This window comes from Nannospalax galili, unplaced genomic scaffold (assembly GCF_000622305.1).
Source record: "Nannospalax galili isolate Female #2095 unplaced genomic scaffold, S.galili_v1.0 scaffold538, whole genome shotgun sequence".
NCBI lineage: Eukaryota > Metazoa > Chordata > Mammalia > Rodentia > Spalacidae > Nannospalax > Nannospalax galili.
The window spans coordinates 3,918,899-3,931,961 of NW_008343842.1; the positions used below are offsets into that span (position 1 = coordinate 3,918,899).

At 46.4% G+C, this 13,063-nt stretch overlaps 1 protein-coding gene across 1 annotated transcript in view; it reads left to right on the forward strand.

Moving 5' to 3' along the window:
* Tcp11 (t-complex 11) overlaps positions 1 to 10,299 on the forward strand; it is a 24,169-nt gene extending 13,870 nt beyond the window's left edge. Inside the window, 8 exon segments of the mRNA XM_029566930.1 lie at positions 2,774 to 2,845; positions 2,847 to 2,892; positions 6,007 to 6,227; positions 7,124 to 7,260; positions 7,695 to 7,912; positions 7,999 to 8,180; positions 9,143 to 9,306; positions 10,067 to 10,299. Coding sequence (XP_029422790.1) covers positions 2,774 to 2,845; positions 2,847 to 2,892; positions 6,007 to 6,227; positions 7,124 to 7,260; positions 7,695 to 7,912; positions 7,999 to 8,180; positions 9,143 to 9,306; positions 10,067 to 10,299 — 1,273 coding nt within the window.
* Positions 10,300 to 13,063: the final 2,764 nt, after the last annotated feature.

Below are 13,063 nucleotides of genomic sequence, written 5' to 3' on the forward strand. Positions count from 1 at the left end.
CCCTTTCCCCACATCCCCTCCAACATTTGGCATCATTTGTTCTCTTGATCTTAGCCAGTCTGACTGGGGTGAGGTGAAATCTTAAAGTGGTTTTAATTTGCATTTCCCTGATTATTATTGTTGCATTTTAAGAATTGTGGGTGTCAGGGCTGGAGAGGTGGCTCAACGGTTAAGAACACTGATTGTTCTTGCAGAAGACCCAGGTTCAAATCCCAGCACCCACGTGGCAGCTAACAACTGTCCTTAACCCCAGTTCCAGGGGATCCGACAGCCTCGTCTGTCCTCCGCAGGCACTGCACAACATGGGTGCACTTACCTACATGCAGGCAATACACGCATACACATAAAATAAAAATAATAAATATTAAAAAAAAAGAATTTTGGGTTTATTTGCATTTGATCCCAGCCAAAAGGCTGAGAAATGGTTCCTTTTTGTATATTTTGGATATGTAGCCTTTATCAAAGGTCGTCTCCGAGTCTGGCTTTTCTTTCTGTTCTCTTTACAGTGCCTTCACAGTGCAGACATTTGTAATTTCAATGAAGGCCAACTTAATTTCTGATTTCTTGCCTTGTGCTTTTAATGTCGCCTGTTTAAAAAGCTCACCACAGGGACTGCTTCCATTTTTCCCCTATATAATCTTCTTGGAGTTCTTTTTTCTTTCCTAAAGAAAACGTACTTGGGCACCTTGAGATGGCTCAGAGGGACACATTGAGTAAAAGGCACTTGACAAGCAAGCTGGGGTTCAATCCTCAGAACCCACATAGAAGGAGAGACCTCCACACACATATCATGCATGTACAGAATAATAATGTTAACAGGTGTATTGAGTTTGCTGCAACAAGAGGCAACAGGCTAGGCAGTATCAAGAATGGTGCCCCCTTCTTGCAGTTTTAAGTTTTGTATTTAAACCTGTGATCCCTTTTGAGATAACTTCTATGCTGGGTATAAGCTGTGTATTTAGGACAGGCAAAAGTAACTTTGCTTTTTGCATTGCTGAAATTTGCTTTTTGATATTGGAATATATCCTGTTTTTTTGTCTTTTTGAGACAGGGTCTCCCTGTAGCTCCAGCTGTCCTGGAACTCACTATGTAGACCAGGCTGGCCTTGAACTCACAGAGATCCACCTGCCTCTGCCTCCCAAGTGCTGGGATTAAAGGCATGCACCACCATGCCCGGCAGAAGATATCCTTTTTAAAAAATATTTTATTATTTTTATTTTATGTGTACGTGTGTATTGCCTGCATGTAAGTAAGTGCACCTGTGTCATGCGGTGCCCTCAGAGGATGGACGAGGCTGTTGGATCCCCTGTAACTGGAGTTAGCTGCCATGTGGGTGCTGGGAATTGAACCCGGGTCCACTGCAAGAGCAGCCAGTGCTCTTAACCACTGAGCTATCTCTCTAGCCCCTGGAGTACATTCTTAAATGTATATTTATATAACATTAAAAAAAGATTTTATTTTTAAATTGTGTGTGTGTATGTGTGTTGCTGAGTGCAGTGCCCACAGAGGCTAGGAAAGGATGTCTGATCTCTGGAAGCTGGAGTTATAGGTAGTTGTGAGTGGCCTGACATGGGTGCTGGGAATCAAACTCTGGTCTTCTGGAAGGGCAGGAAGTGTTCTTCACCACTGAACCATCTCTCCAGCCCCTATACATCATTTTAATGCAGAGTTCTCTTATGCTCTTTGCTAAAGACTTATACTTGCTGTTTATTATATACTATGGACATGATGTTCAACAGAGAACAAATTTGAGTTATTTTCTTAGTGGAGTTCAAATGGGCCATAAAGTGGTAGAACAACACTGAGCGTCAGGAAAGTGTGTGGTCCAGAAATTGCTAATGAAAGTGCAGAGCACTGTGAAGTCAATGAGAGCCTGGAGGACGGAGGAGAGCAGTGACTGGCCACCGGAAGTTGACGATGAGCAATTGAGTGCCATCATTGAGTTAATGTTACACAGTTACACATGTTGCCAAACACCTGAATTGTTACATGGTGTTTGAAGCAAATTAAGAAAGCAAAAATTTCATATGTGGGGAGCTCATGAGCTGCTCCCCCAAATAATCAAATCATTGTCTCAGACCACCTTGTTCTCCACAACAAAGCATTTCTTTAAATATTTTATATTTAATTATGTGTGTTGGGGTATGTGTATGTGTGCGTGCATGTGTGTGTATGAATGTGGGGCTGGAGTCATGGGCAGTTATGAGCTGCCTGACATGGTTCTGGGAACCAAGCTCAGGCTGTCTGGGAGAACAGTGTGCACTCTTACCTGCTGAGCCATGTCTCTAGCCTCAACCAGCCATTTCTTAATGAGATAGAGATGTGTGATGAAAAGTGGACTGTAGATGACAACTGGTAATGTCGAACTTGGTGATTGAGAAGCAGTCCAAAGCCAGACTTGCACACCAAAAAGAGACCATAGTTGCAGTTGATCATCTGCCTGTCAGGTCCCAGAAAACCATCACATCTGAGAAATACATTCAGCAAATAGATGTGATGCAATGGAAACCACACCCTACAGCCAGCCTTGGTCAACAAAAAGGGCCCAGTTCTTCTCTGTGACAGAGTCTGACCCCACAGTATATAACCGATGTTTCAAATGTTGAATGAAGGGCTAGAGAGATGGCTCAGACATCCACACAGCAGGCCACACATTGTTCCTGGCATTTTGTCAGCACAGTCATCTTTTTCCACAGCAAGTGCAGTTTGGGGTTCAGGAGGTTAGGGCCCTACCATGGTCTTTGTGTAATTTGTTCATCTAACCCTCTCCTAGGCTGGAAGACGAGACCAAAGACACAATGCACAGCGATTTTTGGGACCATCTTAAAGAGCAACTGCCAGTGATTCCCCGACTTCATTTGTGCTCTTGAACTCCTGAAGGAAATTAAAGAGGTAAGTGGGTGATCTTCCATTTAAAGATATTAAGTTCTTAGACACCCCCACTATTTGAGGGCCATTGGCTGGCAAATCCCAATTGAACATGATCTCAGTCAGAAATCACGCAGTGTGCTGGATAGCTTTAGTGTCAACTTGACACACCTGGGTTGAGGGAGCCTCAGTTGGGGAATTGTCTCTATTGGACTGGCCTGTGGCCATGTCTGAGGGGCATCCTCTTGATGAGTGATGTGGGAGGGCCCAGCCCACTGTGGGTGATGCCTGTGTTGCATAAGAAAGCAGGCTGAGCAGGGGTCAGGGGAGCAAGCCAGTAAGCAGCGATCCTCCATGGCCTGCACTCCAGCTCCTGCCTCCAGGTTCCTGCCCTGAGTTCGTACCTTGGGCTCCCTGATGAACTGCGACCAGGTTGGTATTGGTCAGAGTGTTTTGTCACAGCAATGAAGAACAAACTAAGACACAGTAATTTGAACACGGAAAGTTCAATATAATGGGGAATTGGAAAAATGAGGGCTTGACGAATAAGAATAAAGAGAACTCTAAAGAATCATGGAGGACCAGATATAAAAGCTGTAGGTGAATGTAACAGTGTCAAGCTCAAATTTGTGTATGTTGCCTTCAAGGTCCACAAAGGCTTAGCAAACATTGTGCCTTTTCATGGTTGGTGGCCTGAGGTATGGGGGTTGGGGGGTGGGGAGCAGACCTGTGAATTTGGAGGTTTATCTGCCTTTCTTGAGAGTGTTTTTGTAAGGCCTCTAAAGTGCTTGCTACTTCCTGCCCATTAGATCCAGTGAGCCTGTGACCATTTGAGTTCAGACCTCAGCACTCAAAGTACCAATGTGCATAGTAGAGTCAAGAGACAGAAAATATATAGTATTTTGAACAAAAAGATGCTAGTCCCCCTCCTGTGAGCTGGAGCTGTGGTCCTACCCTATGAACCTGGACCCATGGTCTCCTTCCATGAGCTGGAGCTGTGGTCACCAACCTCGAACCATGGTTCCACACTCCTCTGGTGGTGGGCTGATGGTGGAGCAGACTGGAGGATGGAGGTCGTTCCAATTTGGGGCAGCAGTTTCAGCTTCTCTGAGTGGCTGCATTTCCCACAGTTCCCTCCCCTGAGGTCCCAGGTTGTGCATGGCAGTGGCTTTGCCTCTGCGTTGGGTTTATCCTGCGGACAGGGGAGGTCTCTGTAATTTGCAGATTCTAGTCTTGGGAGGACTGATTGTCTAGGAATGACTTCCCACCTCCCCTGAGGCCCCGCTATGGTCTTGACTCCACACATGGACATCCAGACCTTGATGTTGGTCTTCTCCCATTCCCAGACACCAAGAGGTTTTCCATCATTTTTCTGTTCCTCTTCCACAGCCCCAGTGTGCCTTCACCTGTGCCCTTCAGAAAACGTAAAACACCTCATTGAACTTCTAGAGATAAAAATCACAGTCTGGGGGCTGGAGAGATGGCTCAGAGGTTAAGAATACTGGCTATTCTTGCAGAAGACCCGGGTTCGAATCCCAGCACCCACATGGCAGCTAACAACTGTCCGTAACTCCAGTTCCAGGGGATCTGACAGCCTCTCTGTCCTCCGCAGGCATTGCATGACACGGGTGCACTTACCTACATACAGGCAATACACACATACACACGCCTTTAATCCCAGCACTCAGGAGGCACAGGCAGGCGAATCTCTGTGAGTTCAAGGCCAGCCTGGTCTATAGTGAGTTCCAGGACAGCTGAGGCTACAGGGAGACCCTGTCTCAAAAAGACCCCCCCAAAATAATAAAACCCAAAAAACCCACAGTCTGGGAAGTTAAAAAAAGGTATTATGAATAACTAAACAGATACAATTCTCAAAAGTGTGTAGTTGTATTTTAGAATGTAAATTTGCAGCCCTATATGCCTACTATAATTCTTAAGGAGTATTTACTGACAAAGCTGTAGTACCAAACTTCAGCACTACTGTGAAGACCATCATGGTTGCTGTATGTGAGCTTGGCATTTACTCCCTTTCCAAGTTCTCCAACTCATACAAAATTTTTCAGTGAAATCATATCAGTTTTTAAAGAAAGCAATGCTAATAAAAATTATTAAACTAGGCCAGGCATGGTGGTGCACACCTTTAGTCCCAGCACTCAGGAGGCAGAGGCAGGTGGGTCTCTGTGAGTTTGAGACCAGCCTGGTCTACATAGTGAGTTCTAGGCCAGCTGGGGCTACAGGGAGACCCTGTCTCAAAAAGACAAAAAACAACAACAAAACTAAAATTTCTATGATGCAGGAACTTGCTGAGAGGGATACGATTGGGCCAGGAAGAAAGGCCCCTTCCTCTACAGACAAAAGTGTGATGCCGGCAGAGAGCTATGTCAAGGGGTCAACTTCTTTTTCCCAGAATAGGCACTGAACGGTAGCAGAGGCTCCAAACTGGTTGCTGGCATAGTCCACTAGTGAAAATAGCATGAAACAGGGTTCAACATGCTGATATAGCACGAAGATACAGTTGGAATTCTGCCACAGCAATGTACTATTTCACTCAGACATGGAATTGAACCCCATCCTCTGGTTCCACCATGGTCTCTGTGTTACAAAGGCACAGAGATAATATGAAAGGGGAACTTAGGCTTTGGGATGGGTGATGCATGACAGGTCCTGTTGATCCTTTTCCTTTGGAATAAAAAAAAAATTTTCTTTTGGTCTTGGTTTGAGACAGGGTCTCCCTGTAGCTCCAAGTGGCCAGGAACTCACTGTGTGAACCAGGCTGGCCTTGAACTCAGAGATCTGCCTGCCTCTGACTCCCAAGTGCTGGGATTAAAGGTGTGGGACATCAGGCCCCGCTGCCTTTGGAATAAGTAAGTTTAAAATTGCCTGCCTGTCTTGAAATCAGCAGTGGCTCATCAACCACGCGGCAGTACTTTATGTAGTTTGCACATTCCTTTATCGATCTCCTTATCTTACTGTTTCTGTAATTTACCCTCTTTGAACTTTGAATTATCATTGGTTGCTAAAAAAAGCCCAACTTCTTAGTCCGAAATAGATGGACTGGGTGTGTTTAGCCAGAGAACTGAATGTCAGCGCGGCTTTGGGACTACTCGCAGGGTGTAACTGCTTTGGCTTTCCTGGCAGATCCTGTTGCCGCTCCTCTTACCACGCCAGAACCGCCTAAGAAGTGAAATGGAAGAAGCTCTGGACATGGACTTCCTCAACCAGCAAGCTGAACGTGGGGACCTGAATGTACCCTACCTTTCTAAGTACATTCTCAACATGATGGTCTTGTTGTGTTCACCTGTTCGAGATGAGGCCGTGCAGAAGCTTGAGAACATTACCGATCCGGTTCGGCTGCTGAGGTCAGAAACTTGATGCCTGCCCCTGAGCCAGGAAGAGTTGGCTCAGATGCTAGGTGCAGATGGCCTCCTCCCCACCGAAGACCTGACTTTCTATCCCTTTGGGTTATTCTTAGTTTGATTGGGCCCTTTGTCTTAGATGCTAAGATGTTCTCATTAGACAAAAAAAAAAAAAAATTTTTTTTGAGACAGGGGACCCAGCTAGCCTGGAAATCACTATGTAGACCAGGCTGGCCTCGAACTCACAGAGAGCCACCTGCCTCTGCCTCCTGAGTGCTGGGACTATAGGTGTGCACCACCACGCCTGGCTCATAGACAAAATTCTAAGGAATGAAAACATCCTTTTCCCAAGTCGTCTTTGGTCTCAGTTCATACACTGTAAGGGGACATCCATGGAAAGTTACCCCCATTTCATGGCTGTGTTTAGGAACTGAGTAGCAGAGACCTAAACTATAGAGGAACAACATAAAAAGCAGTCTAATCAGCCTCACTTAAACCTCACTTCCAAAGAGGATTAACGTCCTGGCATATTTACTTGCACTGACTGCCCTTTTCTTTCGGTTTCTTTAAGATAGGGTCTTGCTATGTAGCCCCGTTGGCCTTGAACTCACAGCAGTTCTCTCATGCCAGCCTTCCAGGTGATGGTGGTGCAGGTGTGCACCCCCATCCCACTTCCGACTGCCCTGTTTAAGAGATAGCAGAGAAGAGCCTAGTGAAAGAGACTTAACTGTTCCGATTGTGTGGCTAACTTGTCCTAATCCTTGCTCATGGGCTGCATGTCACCTTGCCAGTGTGGGAGATAAGACAAGTTTTAAGATCCCAAGTCCATCATCCTCCATGTAGGACTCCCTCTCATTGGATTTGTGTCATGATGGAATGTTCTGCCTTCCCCTTGTTAGAGGGATCTTCCGGGTTCTGGGTCTGATGAAGATGGACATGGTGAACTACACCATCCAGAGCCTCCAGCCCCAGCTGCAGGAACATTCTATCCAGTATGAGCGGGCTAAATTCCAGGAACTTCTCAATAAGCAGCCTAGTACGTATGACGGTCCCATGTTCCTGAGGGAGTATTTTGCCTCTTTAGGAAATTTCTTCAAGTACTGGGACGGAGAACATTTATTAACCAGGAATACATAATTTTCATTTAAAAATTTGATTTATTTGGTTTTTTGGGGGGGAGGGGGTCTTTTTGAGATAAGGTCTCCTTGTAGCCCCAGCTGCCCTGGAACTCGCTTTGTAGACCAAGCTGGCCTTGAATGATTTATTTTAAATAACCTCTCACTTTTAAGCCCCGACTGTCCTGAAACTCATTTTGTTCAGCCGAGACTGGGCCAAACTCAGCTCTTCCTGTCTTAGTTACCAAGTGCTGGGATCGTGGGCTTGTGCCACCATGCTCAGCCTGAGCAGTGCTATCTAAGAACTGTAGCCTGAAGCCCTAGAGATGAAGGTGCTTACACACTCCTGCTCTAGGTCTCCTCAATCACACCACCAAGTGGCTGACCCAAGCCGCAGCGGACCTCACTATGCCTCCTCCAAGTGGCCCTGACATGCCTGACTCTTCGAGTGTGGCCGGTCCCTCTCCAAATGAGGCAGCAGTAAACCCAGAGCCTCTCAGCCCTGCGATGGTGTTGTCCCAGGGATTCCTGAACCTCCTCCTCTGGGACCCTGAGAATGAAGAGTTCCCTGAGGTATAATGGTAGTGGCATTTGCTTTGTTTAGAATTGAGAGCTGCTGTGAGGATCCTCCTGACAGCCTGCTTCTCCCCATTCCTCAGACCCTACTAATGGACAGAGACTGGCTGCAGGAGCTGGAGCTCCAGCTGAATCAGCTGACCATCCTTGCCTCGGTCTTGCTTGTGGCCAGTAGCTTCTCTGGAAGTGTTTTGTTTGGCTCACCCCAGTTTGTGGATAAACTAAAATGCATAGCCAGGTCCCAGATGGAGGACTTTAACACAAGGTAAGCTGTGCAAAGACTTCTCAAAAGACTGGGAGGAAGAGGCTGGGGCGATGGCTCAGTTGGTAAAGTGCTTTGCTGAGCCAGCCGAGGGCCTGCGTCTCTGTTCCAGGTGTGCTGACACATTCTGTAACCCCAGCACTTGGGAGATGAGGGTCAGAGAAGGTAGAGATGGTTGGATTCCTGGGGCATCCTGGGGCTTGCTGGTCACCCAGGCTAGGCAATGGATGAGGTCCAGGTTCAGTGAGAAACCCTGTCTCAAAATAAAAAATATGGTGGAGTGCTTCTGAGGATGCCACCCGATGTCAGCCTCTGGCCTTCATGGTGCATGCATGCACGTGTGCACATATAACGAGTAGGATATTGGCAGGTCATGAATTCTACAGAGAGAGAGAGAGAGAGAGAGAGAGAGAGAGAGAGAGAGACCGACCGACCCTTTGGAAGAAGCCATGAGAAGTGTCAGTTTCCTTCTGTAAGTGATGTTGAAGCTTATGAAAAGAACACATCCTTCCCAAACTGGTAGTGTGCAGGACAGTTTTCTGCGAGAGTCCTTATCTGCTTGGGGGGGTGATGATGACTCAGTGCTTTCCCAGAAGAACTGAGTGACTGTTACAGCCTGCTGTGATTTTTCCTTTTCAAAGGAAACGGGCTGAAGAAGTAGCTCAGAGGTCCAACACTTGACTAGCTTGTGTGAGGCTCTCAACTCGATCCTTAGTACCTCAGGGAAAAAAGCAAAAGGACAGGTTTGTGATAATTTTGAGGTGGGACCAATGGCTGTGGAAAATGTTTCATTGCGTAGACAAAGCACACTGGACAAAAGAATGCCAAACGAATCCTGGGGATCCAGATTCTCCCTATCCTCCAGCTAGATTTGGCCTCCAGAGTGCCTAATGTCCTACTTTGTGATAGGAAGCTTCTGCCAAGGTCACCTACTGGATGCACTCTTATTCTCTCTTGTGGTCTAGGCCTGAAGGGGCTATGCTAATGGTGAGTGAACAGGTGTCTCAAGAAATCCATCAAAGTCTCAAGAATATGGGCCTTGCCACCCTGAGCAGTGACAACACAGCATCCCTGATAGGACAGCTGCAGAACATTGCCAAGAAGGAGGACTGTGTCCGCACCGTCATCGGTGAGCAGCCCTACTTGACGGGAAGAACATAGGGGAGGAGGAGTCCCAGCCCAAGAACCATTACCAACCACTTGCCAATCAAAGATGCAGTCATTAGCAAGTTCCAGGTTGAAAATGCATCCCTTTCAAAGGCTGGCTGGAGTTCATGAATTCCAGGTGTGGGTATTGTCCAACCAACGTGGTTAGCTCACCCTGGTCTACTGATTATTATCTAATTGTAGTCCAAGGGATTTCACATCCACACCCACCTACCAGCAAGAAACCTGATGGATTAGTTTAGAAAACATGTCTCTGCACTCTAGAACTGCCCATCCCCATGTTGGAATTGAGGACTTGGACTTGGCCAGGTTGTCCCTAACCCTAAACCATTAGAACAATCAGTTGAAGATTCTTCTGTTACGTCAAATCCTAGGCTCTAACTCTATAGCCTAGATTGGCCTGGGACACAGTGTGTAGTCCACACTGGCCTCAGACTCCTGAGTGCTGAGATTCTAAGTGTGAGCCACCACACCCTGAGACCTGAGTAAACTTAAATACTGAGAAGTTCAGTAACCTAACAGTGGTTCTTGTTTTCAGTCTTTGCTTTGTCCTTGAGAGCTAGATCCCAGTCCTTTTCAGACAAATCAGACTTTCTTATATCTAAGTGAGTATGCAAGTTGCTAAATATCCCTTTACTTAGAATGCAGGTGAGTAGAGTGTAGGGCCAGTTTCTCACTGAAATCTGTCTGCCCTTTCCTTCTCACTGTTTTCCTGCTCACAGATCAGCGGATCCATTTGTTTCTTAAATGTTGCTTGGTTTTCGGTGTGCAGCGCTCTCTGTTAGACCTTCCTGGAGGCCTTACTCTCATTGAGGCAGAGCTGGCAGAACTGGGCCAGAAGTTTGTCAGTCTGACACGTCACAATCAGCAGGTGTTTGGCCCTTACTACGCTGAGATCTTAAAAACCCTCGTCTCCCCAGCCCAGGCACTAACAACCAAAGTTGAGTCTCTCTGATGGCACTGGCTCAGAGTCCTGGCACCTGGATACAGGAAAAAGGCCCATCTTCTTGTGGTAACATCACTGACCAGTAGAGCAGTGTACCCCCGCCGCCCCCCTGCAGCCAAAAGTGCAGGGCTGTAGGGAGCATGTTGTAAAAACCAACTGGCCCAAACCCACTCCCTAATAAACTTCGGAACTGCAAGCAAACCACCATTCTTCCTGGGCTGCAGCTGAGGCCGGGCCCTGTGACTTAACCCCTAATAGCTCAGAAGCAACAAACCCGTAGCATTCCTCTCTCTGGCCATGTTCACCCCCTGAATGCAGCAATGACAGCCAAGTACCCCAGTACCCTCGTTCAGGCCTCCTAAGGGGAAAGCATTTCTCCAAGGGCTCCAAGAACTCAGAGCCTTTGTATTGCCCAGCTCAGCTCAAGAGAGGACATTGTCGTAAGAGAATTCTTTTTCAGGACTGGGTTCCCCTGAGGGTTTCAGGTACTATATCTAGCAAGAAGTCAAGGCACTAGGGAGTCAGTGAGAACCTGGCTTCCTCTTGTGTTGTGTGGTCCAAAGTAGAATACCCACCAAGCAGTGGAGGCAAAGGGATCTTGGCTACAAGCAAGTATGCTGTGGAGAACAGTCTCCAGATTCTTGCTCTCCCTCTTCAGGTACCCAGAATTCAGGCTGGGATGGTTAGAGCTATGCCTGCCCAGCAAGCCCTGTGTTGTCTCTGCTTTAAGCTTAGACAGAGGCAATGTGTGAATTTAGAGGCGCCTCCAGCCTCGTCCCCTCTGTCCATGTGTGTGGTCGCAGTGTGAACTCTCCTTGTTACGAACCACCAAGAGCAAGTGAGATGCCAGGAGAAGGGCCTGGGCTTGTGTCCAGAGATTGCAGAGTTCCCCAGCCCTGGTTTTCAGGCTGACAGCGGCCAACCATTCTCGGCACAGTATGGCTGACATGAGAAAAGTTTCCGGTTCCAATGTGGTCCTCTTGTAGTGGGCAGGAGAATGTGGAGGTTCATTTCCAGGTGTTCTTGAGGTAAAGTAAGGAAAATAATGTTCCCAGGAAAATAATGTTTCAGAAGCTGGAGGGGAGCTGAGAGTAACACAGCTTAGGAATAGCACAAGGTGGGATCTGAGTTCAGCGGGGTCTTGGGTGAGCTTCTAATAGACAGCCCTCTCAGAAGGTAGATCCTGGAGAGGTGACAGAGCTAATCAAGTATTGCTGGGTCTAGATGGCTCGAAGTTTTCAGTCTTGTAACTACATAGCCTCAGGATCGGGAAGCCCAGACAAAGAGAGATGTTTAAACAGGCTTGGCTAGTTAAGAGTCTCTGATTTGCAGTTGCTTACTCAAATTTCAGAAGTCCTCATTGGGAAAGCCTCATCTTAGAGGCGGAAGTGCTCTGAAGGGACCCTGTGAAGACTGCCTGATCAGTGGGTGCAGACACCCGGCTGATAATAGAAACTTGCTTTGTATTTCATAATTAAAACCCAGAGTACCAACATATTAGAAATTCTGAATTGGTTTTTCTTGTTCTGCATAGAAGAAACAGAGATCCTATCTTTAAACAGCAAAAGCACCATGACTCTAGCCCAGTAGCTTGAGGGAATTCTTAATTTTTTTGTGTTTATATTTTCAGTTGTGGTAATTACAGAGTTTTTTCCCATTAGTTATTAGAGGGGCATTCACAACGTTGTATAAGTATTGTGACTCTTTAGATCCAGCACAGTTTCATCACAAAAAATAAATGCCAGTAACTAGTCCATCACTGTTCACTTTTGTTTTCCCTGATAACTCTTTATCTGCTTTCTGTCTCAGTGGCCTTTTTTAAATATTTTATTCTATTTTTATTTTATGTGTATACATGTATTGCCTACATGTAGGTAAGTGCACCCATATCGTGCAATGCCTGCAGAGGACAGAAGCTGTCGGATCCCCTGGAACTGGCGTTACGGACAGTTGTTTGCCACGTGGGTGCTGGGATTCGAACCCAGGTCTTCTGCAAGAACAGTCAGTGTTCTTAACCACTATGCTATCTCTCCAGCCCCCCTCAGTGGGCTTTCTAAGGAATTATTTTATATAAATGGTGTTTGTATGTGGAAACCTACAACATGAAGCTTTTTATGATTAGCGGCTTTCAAGTTTTCTTTTTTTTTGGTTTTTTTGAGACAGGGTCTCCCTGTCCTCACTGGAACTTGTTAGGGTCCGTGACTCGATGGGTCCCCTCCAGATAACAAATACACGGGATTGGAGATGTAAAAATCAAGCAGAGTCTTTACTTTCCAGCCGGCTGGGGTCGACCGGTTTCCCAAGACATGCAAGTCTGGTCAGAACGATCGACCCCCATTCAGTTTCAGATACAGATTATATAGGCCCACATAGTCATTACACAAAAAGCATTCCTCAGCAGACACTTTGATCAAACATCTTCTAAAAGCTATAGTTTCGGTTAAACATCTTTTCCAGGAAGGCTAGATCTGGTGTAAGCCTGGTGCAACTTCCTTCTCTTTGTTCCTTATCGGTTATCTGGTATGTGCAAACAGGCCTACAGGACACATTGTAAAGCAACTGAGTCTGGGGTCCAGGGTCCAGGAAGGAGGTTTACAGCACTTCAATTCTTAGCATTTCAACTAGGTTAATCATCCATGTGTGGTAGATACAAATCAGGCAGAACAGGCAAGCTTAGCAAGTAAATCTAAATCAACATTTTAAACAGAGTTTTCTATCAAAATGCAGAGTTCTTACAGCATTCATCAAGGTATTTCATTTTTTTTCCCAACAT